The 18,890-nt window shown below is 37.8% G+C and overlaps 1 protein-coding gene across 1 annotated transcript in view; it reads right to left on the bottom strand.

Annotated features, from left to right (window-relative positions):
- Window positions 1-2,295: 2,295 nt before the first annotated feature.
- Window positions 2,296-18,890, bottom strand: part of LOC143039623 (uncharacterized) — a 485,892-nt gene continuing 469,297 nt past the window's right edge. Inside the window, exons 11-14 of the mRNA XM_076209893.1 lie at window positions 16,937-17,098; window positions 11,427-11,623; window positions 9,706-9,914; window positions 2,296-4,860 (exon numbers count right to left, since the gene is read on the bottom strand). Coding sequence (XP_076066008.1) covers window positions 4,700-4,860; window positions 9,706-9,914; window positions 11,427-11,623; window positions 16,937-17,098 — 729 coding nt within the window. The 3' untranslated portion in view covers window positions 2,296-4,699. The remainder of the gene's footprint in view (window positions 4,861-9,705; window positions 9,915-11,426; window positions 11,624-16,936; window positions 17,099-18,890) is intronic.

The following is an 18,890-nucleotide window of genomic DNA, read 5'->3' as shown; positions in this document are numbered from 1 at the left end:
TCATTTCCTTATTTGCTTATACAGTATTGTCTTTTGTGGTGTGGGAGTGTGCTTTAGTTTAGCTATCCCCTTATCAGAGGAATTCTCTGCTGTACATACATACATATACCAAACGCTTTTTCCCCCTTACACGGAGGGGTAGCCAAAAAGAAAAAGGCATAGAAATCACTCCCACCCATTTAATATCCCATATATTCCACTCCCCTCCACCCTCCTCCTATCTTGGCACCTCCTGGATGGGTCATCCCTGCATCCTGTCCACTGCCCTGGGTCAGAAGCAGTGTCGCAAGACACAGCTGTATATACACTTTTTTTGCTGTGGATGTGCTGTGTCTTGCTGCATTACTTCTGACCCAGAGCAGTGGGCATGATACAGGGATAGCCCATCATCCATGAGGAGCTAAGATGACAAGAAGGGAAGGGTGGTGGGTGGGAGTGGGTGTACGAGTATGCCTTTTGACTTGGCTATCCCCCCCCCCCCTGGCAAGGGGGAAAAAGCCCCTAGTATATAAAGTAGCTTATATTGTCTTTTGTTTATATTGTTTGGGTGGGGTGGAAGAGTGCTTTGATTAAGCCACCCTCCTTATAAAGGGAATTGCATCTGTTGTATACGTACTTTAGCATATCCTATCCTTTCATACTGACTTTAGATTCCTGTCTTCATCTTCGTCAAACCTCTTCTTGATCTTTACTGGGATCAATCAAGAAAACAAAACAAAGACATCCTACAACTACACAAAACAAAGTAATTAAGATTAATAACTTGATGCACTAAAACCACTCCAATGGAACATATCTATACTCAAAAACCAAAATCCTCCCTAAAGAGCAACAAATGAAAATGATAGAACACTTGAGGTGTCTAGAATAGAAAAGGGTAAATCCCACACCTCCTTGGTATGGAAATATGGTTCTTAGAGCATGTGATGTTAAGAGTCAAAATGGCTTATACATGCCAGTATTTTCTGCCTTCTATTCTAGACACGTGGACGTGGCAGAGGTTGGCACGGTTGTATTTACCGAGTTGTATTTATCTAGCTTTATTTTGCAGGAGGAGAGCTATGCTTGTAGTGACCTGCAGTTGTATCTTTCCGCATCCAGTTCTTTCTTAAAATCATGTATAGTTTTAGCACTCACTGTTTCCTCTTTCAATTTGTTCCATGTATCTATTACTCTGTGTGGAAAGCTGTTTTTTTCGGATCTCTTCTGTAACTGTCTTTCTTAAGTTTCTTCTCGTGTCCTTTTGTATTTCTTCTGTCCCATTTTAATAGGTCATCCCTATCAAGGATCTCCATCCCTTTCATAATTCTGTGTAATTGTGTGAATTGTGGAATGCTATGAAGGAGGCCTTTGTTCATCAGTGGACTCAGGATGGTTGATTTGATTTGATTCTAGACACTTCATTTGATCAAATAGAGACAAGGAGAGGAGTCTTCTCCAGGAGGAAGAGAGCCGCAACCAAAACATCACTTCTGCCCTATGCACTTGAATTGTTACACGCAGCAGTGAAGTGGTCCTGTATGATGGACATCAGAGAGAATTGTCTCCCTCCCACCTGTCAACATCTTTACCTCAGTCTGGAGTATGCAACCCTGAGGGGATGGCACTCAGTCTCTGGAAAGGGACCAAGATTTCTCTCAGCCTCAAATGTTTTTTTTTTTTTTTTTTTTTTTTTTTTTTTTTTTTTTTTACAAAACATTTGACTGGTAACTGCTCCCCTCCTCCTAAGCCGATGACATTAAAAAAGCCCGACAATACAAACTAAAAAGAATTAAAAGAAAAAAATAAGCATAATCAAACAGTCCTATGAGGTCCAGAATATATTTACGCACAATTGTTCTACAGCTTGGGAAGTGTAAAACTTCACTAATCCTAATGTAATGTAAAATTCTGAGACCAGACAATTTGATCTGTACAAGAAATAAGGCCTGAAATAAATAAACACTACATTCCAGTCTCATCTGACTTTCTGTTGACTGAAATAATTTAACATTTAGTAGAAGACTGAACATGTTATCTTTAACTTTAAGTGACTTAAGAACTAATTTAGTGACTAATTGTACACCTCGGGGCCACAGGCCTTCCACAAGAGACCTAAGATCTAAGACTGAGATTAAGAAGAATCTTTAGCACGCCATTCTGTTAATTGGGACAGGATCAGCTGCAACATGAAAGACAAAACCAGCATTGCAATACAGCTTTGGCTACCTCCCTTGTAAGGGGGAAAAGGCCTTTGGTATATGTATGTATGAATGTATGCAATACAAAAGAGGGAAGGTATAACAAAAGACATCAAAATCTCATATAATATTTTATTAAACATGATAAAGCTTTAGGTACAATCAAGAATTCAAAAAGGGGCAATGGCGCTTTCTTTGCCTACAGACAAACACAAGTGATGTCACTCAGTACCTATTTACATATTTCATTCATAATCATCCTTTTTTCTAACTTTGGCATCCCTCCAAAAACAAGGTGGAGGTCACCAACCTATCCTCTCTGAGGGTAGGATTCTCAGCCCCATGGGGGAGAAGAAGAGGAAGAGGAAGAAAAAAAAAAAAAGAGAGGATTCACTTTCCTCGCCACACTTGTATTCCGCCCCGATGATATATTAACACTGTGAAGATTACTACATGGGACTCCATCTTCTATCCACTTTTGAGAGGGTTTGCATTGTCAGTAATAGCACTTTGATGTCACAAAGAGCACAGCGAGATGAGATATGGTGTGGCATCAGGGGGGGACTGTAGGAAAGGCAAAATAGGCCTGACGATGAGTAAAGATGTCTGTAAGACTTCTCCTGACTCTATCAGGAAAATGTTTATCATGAGAAACATGAAAAAGAAGAGTAAAAGAAAAGCCAGAAGAGGGGGTAGAAAATAATGACAAGAATGATAAGTTTCCAGAGACTTAGCATAATTATCATTCTTTTTTGTTCATAGTTTATTTATACATAACTATGCGTACACCTTTACATACACAAATAATAGACACATAAATTATCAGTACTGATTCATCCCCATTGGCACACACTATCGTTAACAGTGGCATTCAGTTCATTCTTGACAGGACGACAAGTTTTTCGTTCGCAATAGCACGACAAATTTTTCGTTCTTGACAGGACGACAAATCTTGCACCCATCAAAAAAGTTCTGAATATTTTTAGGTCAGGTCCGTTTGGCATCTCACCTGAACAGTTGTTCTTCGGTGGTTGTTGTGGCATTTCCATAAAAATTTGTCTACGGAGACTGCCACCAACCCTTCTCATTCACCCAAAAGTGAACGTAGTATATTTTTCTTTTCTTTTTGGACAAAATGTCAGATTTAGTTTTGTTCAGAAAAGGAGAAGCAGACTTCAATGCCTCTGCAGAGACATAAATGATGAAGTCAATATCAGCCAACAAAAAGGTTATCTTGTTGGTAATGGGAAGGACACAATGCACACAGAAAAAAGTAAAAGACTATGAATACAGAAGAAGATGACCTATTGCATTGACTACACTACACAAAAAGGAATATTTCAATAGACTATGGGCACAAGGTGATCAGATTCCAAAGAGAAAAAGAAAGAGAAAATAAAAGTGAGGAACCCACATAAAGAGGTACTTAATTATGACCAAAGTACCTCTGCCATATGTCCTCAGATTTTCAGGGCATGTCGAAGATACTGGGAACTGCTAGATTTGAATGCAGGTCCGCAGCGAGTAGGGTAGAAGGAGGGAAAGAATACCTTGTGCACATAAGCTTTTTTTCATCTTTTCTTTCATAGTGCCGTCTTCACAAGTTTCATTTTTGTGTAGCTTGCTTACATTCATTTTCTTTGGTACTGTTAGGTTGGCTCTGTCGAACCAGCAAGTACGTGCAATGTCACCATCATCAGATTGCTTCCTCCTCTTTATCAGCAACACCTTTCTGGCGAGACGTAAATGTCTTCGAACAACAACATCATACTTTATCAACTCCATTCTCTTTTAGTCCAGATTATTTCATTCAGTTGAAAAATATCCCTCAGGCTGTTGGTGTCTTGGTTTATCAAGACTCCTGTCTTTAGCTGAATAAAATCTTCTGGTACTTAAACAAATGTAGTCAATAAAATATGTCTTCATGCTGAAGAGGTCACTTCTTAATTTATTTGTTTACATCTGAGGCAGATCGCTCAACAGTGAACGTGTCCTTAAGATCAAACTTTGATGATGATTACCAATCATTGTTTTAAGTATAATTTCTCATACCAATCCCATAGACATGACAGTTTTCTAAAAACGATGTTTTTCCTTTCAAATGATTTTCCGTCCTATGATAAGTTCATCCATATGATTTCCATTACTATCGGTTCTTCTCCAAAAGAGTAATTCACATTTATTTTTATTTCTCCTTTTGTCTTCTATTTCATCACTGTTGTTGTTTTTTTAAATTCTGCATAAAAGCTAATTCAGAAATGGTCATAATGAAAATGGATCAAACAAGAGTTAAATAATGATGGCAGCAAAATAACAATTAGATTAATTTTCATCAAGTAGGTTTCATCATTACTATCACCATAATATCACAATAACAACAACAAAATATCCAAGATGTTTTTCCACTCTTGATAACAAGAAAATTGCCAGTCACTGAGACGGTAAAGATCATAGTATGAAAGGGATTGTGGTAATGCTGACTGGCTAATTCTAAATACCTATTGACCACCTCAACTATTCTATTCCGTAACAGAGGAAGAATAGATGGGTTTGTCCATGGAAGGCCTTAGCATGATTGAACCTTCAACCCATAGGTTGGGGCGGTCCAGCATCTGTTCCCAAAGGCGCATTTCCATTCCAGCAGCATCCATCCACTCTACATGGCGGCCATTATGTTTTCCTGAAATAAAAGAGTAAAAATATTTATATTATCTATTAAGTTGATCTCGGCAATGGACGAGATGCAGGGATGACCCGTCATCCCACACTACATAGCCGGCATTATGTTTTCCTGAAATAAAAAAGTAAAAATACTTATAATATCTATCAAGTGCATCTCGGCAATGGGCGAGATGCAGGGATGACCTGTCATCCAGGAGGAGCCAAGAAAAAAGAGAAGGAGGCATGGTGAATGAGAGTGGAGTGGGTAGGGATGAAATGGGTGGGAGTGAAATTATACCATTTGACTTTGGCTACCTCGCTTGTAAAGGGGAAAAAGCCCTTGCTATATGTATGTATTAGAGTACCATGATGTTGTAGCATACATACATATTCAACAAAAACCTACTGTGTTGGATAAGAAGAAATGAAATAAATGAATTCCATATATTTCGATCATGGACTGTGATCCTCTTCAGTGGAATACTGAAGAGGATCACAGTCCGTGATCGAAATATATGGAATTCATTTATTTCATTTCTTCTTATCCAACACAGTGGGTTTTTGTTGAATCTTTACGAATGTGTTACGACATTACTTTATAGTTATACATACATATACCAAAGGCTTTTTCCCCCTACACGGAGAGTAGCCAAAAAAGAAAAAGGCATAGAAACCACTCCCACCCATTCCATTTCCTATATATTCCACTCCCCTCCACCCTCCTCCCTCCCTCTTATCTTGTAATAAGTTTGAATTTTACTTATGTGCTACAACATTATCATTTCTATGATGTTGTAGCACATAAGTAAAATTCAAACTTATTACCCACTTTCAGAAAAATTAAAATCAGAGATGAAGTAATCCTTATATTTCCATCACTAACTGTGGTCCCCTTCAGAGGATAAGTATAGAGGGAGGTAAGAGCATAAATAATATATACAGATGTGAGGTAATACTAAAATGAGATGAGGGAAGACTCAAGTGACATGCCCTTGGTGAGATGGGGAGGGGAGCACAATTGACCACTCATGAAGTCAAGTCCTGCTGTCTTGGGAAGCAATTTATTCACTGAAACACGATGGCAAAAGCCGACAAGACTGTGAGAATCAACACCGTGTGAGATCGAAACCTTTATTAGTACGACGTTTCGCTTGTTACAGCTTTTTCAAGTGCAGACATATGGCAAACACTCTGAGTACAAGTCCCACCCGTCCCCTTCTCACACACCCCCTCTGCCCCTCCACCTACCACCTACCCCTCCCTGATAACCTCTCCCAGTTCCTTCCCCATCGGCCTATATGTACTCAGAGTGTTTGCCATATGTCTGTACTTGAAAAAGCTGTAACAAGCGAAACGTTGTACCAATACAGGTTTCGATCTCACACGGTGTTGATTCTCACAATTTATTCACTGCCTAAGTTGTTATATAGTCAGGAGGCCAGTGTCCTTCTGAGGTGCTGAAGATAGGGTAGTGTTTAATTAAGGATGATTCTATTATTTTCCTTCTAAAATTACAGAGATTTTATTCCTTCTGTATTGAAAATCAGTGGTGGAGTGGAGACTAGAGGGGAAATTGGTTTGGATATTTGGATATTTGGTTTGGATATTTGAGGGATTACTGTACTGCCCTACACTCTCACAATCTAGAAAATTTTTCAAAATCTTTTCCCCAAGTGACCTTTGGGATACCCCGTGTCTGTGGGGCTGTAGGTTTCATGCAAGAGAGATCAGAGGCAATGAACATATTGATTGAGAATTCCTAAAAATTAAAACAGTGTCTACTGCCTCCAGTTTCACTGTCTGAAGACTCACAACTTCACAGTAGCCAGCAATGATCCTCCTCATACTAAATGCAAGAAACATCATCTTAACCTAAAAGAAAAACATAAAAAAACTCGAACTGGGAAGATGATAAAAGTGGCGTGCCACAAGGCTCTGTATTGGCTCCTTTAATGTTTGCCATATATATAAATGATATGGATGAGGGAGTAAATTGTTACATGAACTTCTTTGCTGATGATGCCAAATTACTCAAGAGAGTAAGAACAGAAGAAGATTGCAGATCACTGCAAGATGACCTAGACAAAATATGGGAATGGAGTCGGAGATGTGAGATGAACTTCAACATTAAAAAATGTAGCATAGTGGAATTTGGAAAAAGTAAAAATAGAGTATCAGGACAGTACAAAATTGGAAACAAAGAAGTCAAAAAGTTGATTCAGAAAGGGACCTAGGAGTAATCATCTCAAGTGACTTGACACCTGATAAACATGTCAATAAATTATTTGGAGAGACTTATAACTTATTGAGATCAATGAAAGTGGCCTTCGACTACACAGATGAGGAGATGGTAAAGAAAATAGTTGTTACACTGATAAGACCTAAACTAGAATATGCTGCAACACTATGGGCACCTAGCACAAAGAAGAACATAAGAAAATTAGAAAGAATCCAAAGAGCAGCAACAAAAATGGCACCTACACTGTCAAATCTGACATACAAACAAAGATTGGAGAAATTACATCTGTCAACACTGGAACAGAGAAGAGAAAGAGGTGATTTGTTGACCATTTTCAGAATTATGAAAGGGATGGAAATTCTTGATAGAGACAACTTATCAAAGTGGGACAGAAGAGAAACAAGAGGACACGAAAAGAAACTAAAGAAAAACAGTTATTGAAGAGACCTGAAAAAAAATAGCTTCCCACATAGAGTGATTGATGTTTGGAACAAACTGAACGGAGAAACAGTGAATGCCAGAACTATACACGATTTTAAGAATAAACTGGATGTGGAGAGATACGAAAATGGGTCACTATGATCATAGCTCTCATCCTGTAAAATACAACTAGGTAGATACACGTGAGGTAGCCTCCAATAAATAAAAGAAAAACAGTATCAAAAACAGGAAGAGCAATCAATCCATTGTCCCTGATCTCTCTTGCAGAAGACCTCCAGGTGAGACCATAAGTCACTCAGAGAAGATATATTACATTGTTGTCCAGAGATTATTGGTCTGGGTCATTGAAGTATGAGGTATTCTATGTCCTCTCAGCAGTGGCTGTAATTTGGGTGTATTGTGCAATTTGAACATGTGGATAGGTCTATTCTGTGTTGGATGGTGTCCTGAGCACAAACATCCCTGTGTGGTTCTTATTAGGTGTGGGAGATTTTTTTCTGTGGGGCTTATGTTTGGGAATTGTTGCTGGAGTATTGAGTTTGGTGGTCTTCCTTGGACGGTTTGTTTAGTGATCTTAGTGTGTATGTGTTTTTGTGTTGTTTTGTGTAATACGGTTGGTAGGTTGTTATAGATGTTTGAGTAGCATGTTATAGTTTTCTTGTTGCATTCTGTTGGTGGTGCTTGTGAAATGTAGTACAAAGGATGTGTGATGTTTTAGGTTTCAACAGAATATTCATGCTGTTTTCATGTGGTGATCTATGGAAAACATTTTAGTTTCAATATACAGGTATCCAATTGGGATGGTTTTGGTGCATCCTGCTATTACTCTCAGTACTCCATTCTGTAAAGTTTATAAATTGTTTATATTCATCTTGCTGAGTGTTGTGAACAGTGCTGTAGTTGAGTAGGAAGAAACTATCATAACAAGAAAACAAGAGGAACACCAATAAAATATTTACTTATATATCAAAGTGCCCTTTCCCTCTTAAAGGTATGTGTGGCCATATCAAAACATGTACCCACCCTACACACATCCCACATCCATCCAAAGTCTATTTGTTATCATTTTCATCTTAGCTATTCATGGATGAAGTGCTGTTCCCTGCCCCCTGTTCACTAATCAGATCAGAGGCAAGACACAGCACCTAAACAGCAAGAGGACCCAACAGCCAAAGATAATTTACATCCACCACTTCATTATATGGTGACATACCACCAGGCCCATGCAGAGGGGGGGAAGCTGGGGGTGCCCAAGCACCTGCCCCTTTGCCCTGTGCCCCAGAAGTGCCCTTCACAAAAATATATAAAAATGGATGAAAAATTATTTCTCAAAGGCTTTTTCCATTTTCTTACCATTCAGAAATTATAATGTGGAAAATGGTGTTGCACCCTACCAGATAGTTGCCAAATACGAATAATACAAAAGAGTGAAGTGCCCAATTTCCTGCCCAAAGCACCTGCCCCTTGCAATGTCTGTGCACGTTACTGCAAACCACTCAAACCCCCTTCCTCATCCATTTGAAAAAGAAATTGTGGTAATTGTTGTTTGGGAATCATAATGTTTACCTTGGTTCGGTGATTTCCCTCAAAGCATTACAGTAATTTCTCTCAATTCAGGAACCTTTTCTGAATCTTTGAACCACACCTATCGTAACTTTAAATAAGATACAATTAAACTCCCCTCCCTTTTATTTATTGAATCTATAAAGTAACTTTGGTTTAAAAATCGGGAAACTTTGAGAATTTGCCTAAGGTTAAAGTTAACCCATGGCCTCGAGCTTTTCGAACACGTAAGAGTCTCGCCGAATACGGCTACTTTCATCAGCCTACTCAGATCACCCAGAGCTCTGGAACATGATACACCTATCTTGAAACCTGACGGCAAGGGACCTTTTTACGTCTTCTCAACAGAAGCCTTCTACTTCTAAACAATTTCAGATCACAAGTCTGAGAACGCTACCAAGTAAGTTCTCAGATTTTCCCACTGTATTTGTTGAACCACAATTACCATAAAATAGAGCAGACAAGAATAAACTTCTTCATGCTGCATCATTTCCACATGAAGAAGTGAGGAAATGATGAAACTAAAGAATAACATAGAAAAAAATAAACAAATGATAATATGGTATCCTTTCTGTAGTGAAATGGTCAAATACATCAACAGCTCTGAATGAGAGATCTCACCTTTGCCTAGATTTAGTCGAGCACCTCCTAGGTATTGGGAACCACCAAGTCTGTCATGATCCCAAACAGAAATTTCCAAGGATCTTTCAGTGAGGTCCTGAAGGCTGACATCTTGGAATATGAGTGTGTGGTTCCAGGCCGGGTTCAAGGTCTTCCTGCAGACACTCGTCTTCTGCTTTGAAGACTTACCCTTCTCTGGGAGAAGAAGTCTGCAAATAAAGAAATAAATACCATCAAATAATGCTTTCTCAGAAAGTATAAATGAAGAACAGCCTTTCCATATCTGAAATGCTGCTCTATGAATCTCACCTTTCATTCTTTCAGAACTGAAAATTTAGCACTGGAATGGGAGAGTATAAACTAGCAGGACATGGAGGGGGGGGGATTATTTCACTTATCTAAATACTCTCTAAAATCAAACCCCTCATGACCTAATTAGTTCGGTTAAGGGAGAGATTACTGCATCTACATCCAAGCCAGGATGAAAACTTTATAGATGTTTTCTGTCACTTCTTTCCTTTTTTTTTTTTTTTTTTGACATCTAGATTTGTTTAGGGATGGATACTTGGGGAAAATGGAAGACAGACCAATCATACTAAACAAGAAATGTCCAGGACAGATGATCAAACCAAAAAACCAGATCTCTGGTAAAGCTTCCACATTAAACATTCTGTTGTTACCCATAATGTATATTTGCACAAGAAACCTCTTCAAGAAACTCATTTAATGATAAGTTAGAAAAAATAAATGTATATAATAATAATAAAGTAAATAAGCACATAAAATATTTCTATTCCTATCATATCTTCATTCCATTTATTTTACTGGAATAATGCAAGGAAAATACATTTCTCCACTGCCAACATCTCTATCTTTTGTCTTGATTACTGGGAAAAACAAGTTCGATTTACCCCTAAAAGTTCAATTAATTAGAACATTGATACTGCACACATTTTAACATAACATCAATAATTTTCATATACACACATTTTGAGAAATTCAATATAACTTGAAAATAGCTCCTTGGGAACATACCAAGGTATTTGTTAATGTCTAGAAATCTCTATCTATATACCAAGAGATTTTTCCCCCTTATAAGGGAGGTAGCCAAGTCAGAGGCACCCATTCCACTCCCCTCCACCACCTTTTCCACCCGTCCCATCACAAATCTAGAAATATTATACAAAAATTCTATCAGATGCTTTTTCATGTTGAAGATGCAATTCTTCTTGGACTATAACACTATCCTTGTACTCATTTCATATGGAGTTAATTAATTTTGGTGCCTTGGCCATCCTTAATATTCCAGCTTTTGCAGTCAATTTTGTTCATTATAAAGGTTAAAATGTTTCTATTCTTTCCTTAATATTTCAGTTTCTGCAATCAATTTTGTTCATTGTAAAGGTTTACAAAATGTTTCTACTCAATTCTAAAGATATGAAAATCTAGTTATACACTATTCCTAACAGAGCCTTGTGGTTCCCATGAGATATACGAGGCAAGAGTGAGTGCAATACATGAGTTCTTTTGTAAACACCTTTTCTTTCCTTTGACTTACCTAAAAGGTTTAAAAAATGTTTCTATTCTAATCTAAAAATAGAATAAAAACTAGATGTACACTATTCCTAACAGAACCTTGTGGTTTCTATAAAATACCCAAGGCAAGACAAAGTGCAGTACATAAGTTCTTTTGTAAACACCTTTCCTCTCCTTTGACTCACCCCTTGCAGACGGGATCAGCAGATCCATTTGGTTTGATAGGAGCAAGACTCTTTGCTTCCTTGATGAGAACATGTAAAGCACCACGAGACCTCCTATTTTTGCGACTGCTGCCCACCGGGTCAGGAGGCACAAACTTGAGAGCAAGAATAAGGTCTCCTCGAGGACTGTTGTATGTCAGGTCATCCAAAGGTTCAGTCTGAAATTAAAAAAGTACTTAAGTGAACTGCATTCCCTCTGACCCAAGTGGAGCATAGAAATGATCCTTCATCCACAAGGAACACTGACAGAAGGGACAACAAATTGGTGTTTGGATGGGGAAAGGATGGGTTTATTAATTGCTTGGGCCATCTCTTTAAAATGGTGAAAGGGCCTTTTGGTATATATATGCATACATACATACATATACCAAGGCTTTTTCCCCCTTCCAAGGGAGGTAGCCAAAAAGGGAAAGGCATAAAAACACTCCCACCCATTTCATCCCTGAATACACTCCACACCCCTCCCACCCTTCCTCTCATCTGAGCACCTCCTGGATGACGGGTCATCCCTGCACCCTGCCCACCGCCCTGGGTCAGAAGCAGTGTCGCAAGACACAGTACATCCACAGCAAGGCCGCTTCATTTAATCGGCGACCCCCCCTCTCCGTCCCCCTTTGCATATAAGGAGAGGACGGGGAGAAATCCCTTCGGGCTGCGTCAAAAATTACTCACACATACTACCCCACCCCCCACCCCCCCGCCCATTCCTCCTCATGCGCGGGGGGGTGGGGGGTGGGGTAGTATGTGTGAGTAATTTTTGACGCAGCCCGAAGGGATTTCTCCCCGTCCTCTCCTTATATGCAAAGGGGGACGGAGAGGGGGGGTCGCCGATTAAATGAAGCGGCCTTGCTGTGGATGTACTGTGTCTTGCGACACTGCTTCTGACCCAGGGCGGTGGGCAGGGTGCAGGGATGACCCGTCATACATATATTTGTATTTATGCATAGACATGTGGAAGTAATATGTATCTATGTATGTATTAAGGTGAGTGAAAGTCTATAAGACACTAGGATTAACTAACAATTATGAGAGACCAATTGTAGCCAGCCAATATATGAAGAAATTACAAAATTTCTATTGTAAGCATAGAATTACTGTAAGTAGGTAATTTGTGTGGGAGTAAATTTATCTGCCGAGTTGCACAAACATTTATATTATCTGAAAAATTATGATCCTGTTCTGAACATGGATAACAGTACTAAGATCAGTTTTATTAAGTATGAAATTTGGCTGAATTTCCAAGGCTACCTTTATCAGGTTTGAGTAAACATTTCAGCAATGGAAAATGTTCCGGATCATTCAGTTGTGCATTTACCTGACACAGAACAGGAGCTGTGCTCATGGGCTCTTGTCTCTATTTTCATGTTATACTACCAAATCTTATTTATCACTCTAGTTCTGAAGACAGCCATCATCATCATGTCACCTGTTTCTCTTCTTTCTTCTAGTGTGGGCTATCATGGCTTACCTAGTCTTTTTCTCAAATTATCTATAAATTAGGCATGGGGCCATTCTGTTGGCCCTTTGAAATTCATTTACCTACCTCTCCTTTTGTGTGGGAACCATTCCACTACTGTGTACTCCAATTAGGAGCATTTAAGATTCTTTTATACATTAACTTTCATGTTTCTTCATCAATACAGTGAACTGTTATTCTTAAATCTGTCAATAATTTATATACTTTTTCTGTACTTTTGTTAATATGGTTTTTGGGCATCAAGTGATCTGTAACCAAAACTTCTAGGCTCTTTTCTTCCTTTGTTTTTATTATTGTTTAATCTACTGTTGCACAGGGTGGTCCATATGTCTTGTTACCCCTACCAATTAAGGCACAAGCATTACAGTAATACAAAATACATGTCCTGGATTCAGGCTGCTTGTAAGTGTATGGGCACATGAGCATGTGCATTCAGGTAAGACCGTGGGGGGATGTGCGACATGACTTTACTGAAAGATTTGGCAAATCAACTCCTCCAAAGATGACAATATTGAGATGGGAACATTTTGCTCCAGTGTTTCTATTTTGTTCTATGGTTCTTACAGTAAATAAACTGAATCCTGGACATGTATTTTGTATTACTGTAATACTTATACCTATATTGGTAGGGTTAACAAGACATTTGGACCACCCTGTATAGCTATCACTAACTCTTTTAGTTTTACACACTTCCAAAAATATGGCAATTTTGCATTAAGTTTCATCTTCCACTCCTAGCTATTTACAAAACTTGTCTTACCTTGTAGTAATTTACACTATATTATATTTTTTCCTTTTACTCTACCCATGATCTTGATGTCATCTGCAAATGGGTAACAATAACTATTTGTTCTATCTGCTATGGCATAAATGTATATTTGGAACTTGACAGGTACTAGACTCAAGCCTTGTAAGACCTCACTCATCACTTCTTTCGAACCCATCTTATTCTTCACAATGTTCCTCATAAATTTATCTTTCAGGAATTTCATCCACTCCAGAAGGCTCCCTTTTATGACTCCTAAATACTGTAATGTATTTTAAATTCCACATCAATATTATGAAAGGTATCAGAGTAAAAACCTCCAGATCCCTAAATACAATGTCCACATGATCTTCTCTTTCTTGCAGCACATCTACTGCCTAACCCCTATTCACTCATATTAGATGCAAGTTTTGCACAATACTTACATTCAGATATACTCTCTGTAAATTGTACCTAAATATTTGCACTTTCTAACTGTGAATCCTTTACTAGGCAAACAGATAAAATATCTTTTTCAGCTAATATCCTCAGCAGTGTTTACTTGACTTTTTAAATTTCAGTGTCAAGTCTCTATAAGTGAGGTTCATTGTGCCTAACTGGATGACAAAACTGCATATGTAATGTGTACATTTAAAGTATGTAATGTACACTAGATGCAGTACAGTTACATAAGTAAGGAACAAATATGTAAGTTAAAGTTCCTTAGCCAATGAAAATGATGATTGTAAGTTTGTGAAAATGTGTGTCTTATTGAAATGGAACAATGGTGATCGTTTTGATTTACTGAATGTATTGTGGCGAAAGAGCATGAACGAATGTTGCATAGTGTACCTGGATGGTTAGTATGGACGTGACGTGGTTTGTGACGTGTGATTGATGCGTAATTTGGAGAATAAGCAAAGGGTATGCGTGGGGGGACGCCAGTGGGGGTCCCGGCGTCGCCCGCCATACCCCGGATAGCAAGCAGAGTAACCCTAGAACCGATGTTGAACACAGGTGTAAAATCCTCATATTCGTTAGTCAGAATAATGTGAAGAAAGTGACACCTGCCTTTCCCTGACCCGGACAATTGTAGGTGAGGTTCCATTCGCTCGTGACACTATGATCACGACCCATGTGCAATAGAAAAGGTGAGTTAATTGCAGAGATCCATAACAGTATATAAATTTTAAGTAATTAAAAGTACTCAGTTTAAAGAATTGTAATATTTAGGGGAACTATAAAAGAAAATAGCTACATGCGTATATGACTCCCTCACCTGCAAATTTCGTTCACCACAATTTGCAACTGATTGCACAATTTGAATGAACACGAGTTATGATGATAATTCGTACCGGCAGGAGACCTTTTGGTCTACATTGATGCAGTAGAAAATGTTTAGGTGTTTATTTGAGTGAATTTTAAAGGTTCGAACTGCATGACATGCAACTGCCTCGGCGATGATATGGTTAAATCATTAAATGGATCATGGATTATCTAGTTCAAGGGTTCTTAATCTGGGGTTCGGGAGACGATTTACAGAGATACTTAGATAACAAACATGAAGAATTCCTAAAATTGGTGAACGACTCAGTTACTAAGGATTAATCTAATCAAAGCACATTCCCTGCGCAAGTTTGGATCTAAAATGTTTTATCCTGTCGTAGCTGATGTTGCTCTGATCTCATCGTTGATGTACGAGTATACCTGTGTGAGCAATGATTTTCATCGCTGCTGAACATGAAAACTAAACGTCAAGCATAGCTTAATGTGGAGTATGACCTCCGAGTATGCCACTCTAATACTGTTCCTAGAGTTAAGAAACTAATTGCACAAAACCGACATAGCTTTCACATTGAAGTTTAATACTAGTAATACTAATAATGTAACTACAGTTTCATTCCTGCAGGTGTAGTATTACTGTGGATTGTTTTTTATGTTAATGCTTGACTGATGAATAACGTCATTACAATTTGAATAATTTTATATCCATTGCTGTACCATTGTATGTTTAATTAGTCTTGATATATTACCATTCTGTATTCTGTGTCAGGTTAATGGAGGTACGGGTCGATGGTCTGACTTGCGCATAACAGGAAAAATACTGAGAGCCTCTAATCTAAGTGATCGATCTTTGTGGAAGAGGAAGAAAAGTTTATTGGTAAATAAATTGGCGGTCCTGAAAAAGGGGGGTAATGCCAGTAAGCGCTTTTCAGTGATATATATTGAGTTTCACTTCACAGCTTCGGTTGTATGTGGCAGTAGACTTGAGGAACGGAACTCCCGTCTGTATCAACAAACGAAAGTGGAGAAATGGTTGTAGACAGTTCTAGAGAAAATCAGAAAAAAGTGAGATAAATTGAAATGAGAAGGTGCAGCATGTAAGCTTAGAAATTAAGCAATTTTTAGTAGAAAATAACATGCGTATATGTTTCTCCATGTGAATATTTCTATTCCTACAAAAATGAGTTGATTTCACTTCCTACGTGTAATACGAATACTATTGTCCCACACGTTTTGTGAATCTGCACATATTATGAATATTCATAAAATGTGCAACACAAATAATAAATTCATAATTGGGAATACAGATAACAAAGCCATTAGACATGCACACATTATGAAGATTCGTAAAAAGTTAGCTTAGGGTCTTCTACACCTCAGTATCACTCATGTCAGAGGTCAGATTTTCCCACCATCTGTCACTTCGGTAATGCGTGCAGGTCTAATGGATTCGTTACCTGTGCACCCAATCATGAATTCACTATTGGTGCTGCACCTTTTATGAATACATGGAAATTCTCAAAATGTGCGTGACATCGTGATGGTCAATGAACTCTCTGGTGGCTTGAGAGTATCACTTCTCGTCCAATTAGTATTTAGAGTGAAAATATTTTCAGATTTGATGTAATAAAATAATTTCAAATCTTGTCTTCTCCATGAGTTTTTCTTATGGAGCGAATATGTTCAAATGTTTTAAGCGATTTTCGTTTGTTTTGCTTCATGTATGTAACGATCACATTTTGATGAATTTTATTTTTTTAAATCACAAAGGTGTATAGTTCGGTTGGTTTAATTTATTCTTTAGTGTATTGAGCTATAGAAAATTACTGCTTGGGCAAAAATACACTACATGCTTATTCTGAAATCACTAAACAGATCTACAACCACAAAACAGAATAAAAAAATATAATAACTAAACAAGTAAATAACTTATTAACAAACAAATAATTAAGAAATGAGACTTACTCTGTCCTGCAGCGGATGCCACTTCGGGGTATTGTCGTCGAACACTTGGTCCGAGAAAGGAAGAATAATTTCTCCTAAAAAGTCGTTTCGTCCAAACATGTCACTATGCCACACAGACACCCACAAGGTTCTCGTCTCCAATTCGCTCATTGTACTATGGAACTGAAAAAATGACCACAAACATTAATACAAAAAGCTGTAAACTAGAACAATAAGTTAGAAAATATATGTATAAATTAATACAATAAACTACTGCATCGTTGGAACAGTAGCTTACTTTGAGACTGACAATTATTTTATAATGTTCATGATCAACTTAGATAAACACTTAAAAACCGTCAATTTACAGAATGTTACCAAAATATATAACTGAAAATATGAGATCTGGAAATATAATCAAATAGATTATAAACAATGAAAAATTGTGCATGCGTAGCCTACATATATCAATAGGCCTCTCCCCCATGTTACAGAGGTAGCCAGCCTCCACCCATCCAACACTCATGTGTTGTCCCTATTATCTTAGTTCCTACTGGGTGAAGGACCACCCCTGCCTCCCGCCTAATGCCTGGGTCAGAGGTAATGCAGCAAGACATAGCACTTCTGACAGCCTAAGCTAGTTTACCCCCGCAGATTCATTTGCATGGCGACCCTCCCCTCTCGTCCCTTCATGTGGGAATATATATATATATATATATATATATATATATATATGTATATATATATATATATATATATATATATATATATATATATATGTATATATATATATATATATACATACGAGTAATCACCTCGGGGTGCGTCAGTTTACCTTTTCACAGCCCTTCTCCACTCACACCTACCTCTTGCCCTCTCCCTTCCCTACTCAACAGACATTTCCCTTTTACCTAAGGCCACACTCATCTCATCCACCCATCTCATTCTCGGTCTTCCCCTCAAGTTCCCTCCATCCACCTGTCTTTCGCACTCTTTTGGTATTTTTTCTTCATTTATTCTTTCCATGTGTCCAAACCATCCCAATATTCTTTCATCAGCTCTATCAACCAGCTCCTTTCCCCTCCCCCTGCTCTCCTCCTCACTCCTCCCTCTATCCATCCTCGGCACCCTTACCATACTTTTTTAAGCAGAAAAACTAAAATAGAGAATCTTTGACATTCAGATTAAATAAAGTATTACATCTATTTATAAAGTATTTTGTAATGCGTACTAGTATTGTTTTCTCACTCGCACTAAATGATGTGGAAAATGAAAAATTAAATAAAAAAAACGACAGACAACAATATACAACTTCCGTCCTTTTTTTCTATATTCAAGAGAAACTAAAATGTGTTACGTTTCATAACAAAATAGACAGCGAAACAAATAAATGAATAAACGAATGCACAAATAAATGATATATAAATGATAAACAGGTAGGTAAATAAAGAGAAAAATTGGTAGATAAATAGATTAATAAATGGGAGTATATAAATAAATAGATAAATAAATAAATAGATGAACAAGTAAAAAAAATAAATAAGTGGAATACAGCAAATAAATCAAATAAATAAATCATGCGTGTGCGTTCGAGTTTATTTGAAATTAATTTAATCAATTCTTTGACGTCCACGAAGGGTTTGTCTTAGGTAGAATAATATATATATATATATATATATATATATATATATATATATATATATATATATATATATATATATATATATACATATATATACAGGTCGATTATAAACCCCAAAGGATTAATCGAGAAATATATAATCCTTCACCGTACCATCTACTGGGGGTTTATTTTGTAGGTACAGACGCCATGAGCCACACAACCACCCAAACCATCCTCACTGTACGTCGCATACCAACACGCATGTCATCCCTTGACCACCGGAAATTGTCGGGACTCGAACCGGGCCCTGTCTTGTGATGAGAGGCGGAAACCAGTGCGCCAAAGCGGCGT

The sequence above is a fragment of the Oratosquilla oratoria genome, chromosome 26 (genome assembly GCF_046742065.1).
Source record: "Oratosquilla oratoria isolate Oo_2021 chromosome 26, ASM4674206v1, whole genome shotgun sequence".
In the NCBI taxonomy this organism is placed as follows: Eukaryota; Metazoa; Arthropoda; class Malacostraca; order Stomatopoda; family Squillidae; genus Oratosquilla; species Oratosquilla oratoria.
The sequence above is the reverse complement of the archived record's forward strand: the minus strand, read 5'-3'. Positions and strand labels throughout refer to the sequence as shown.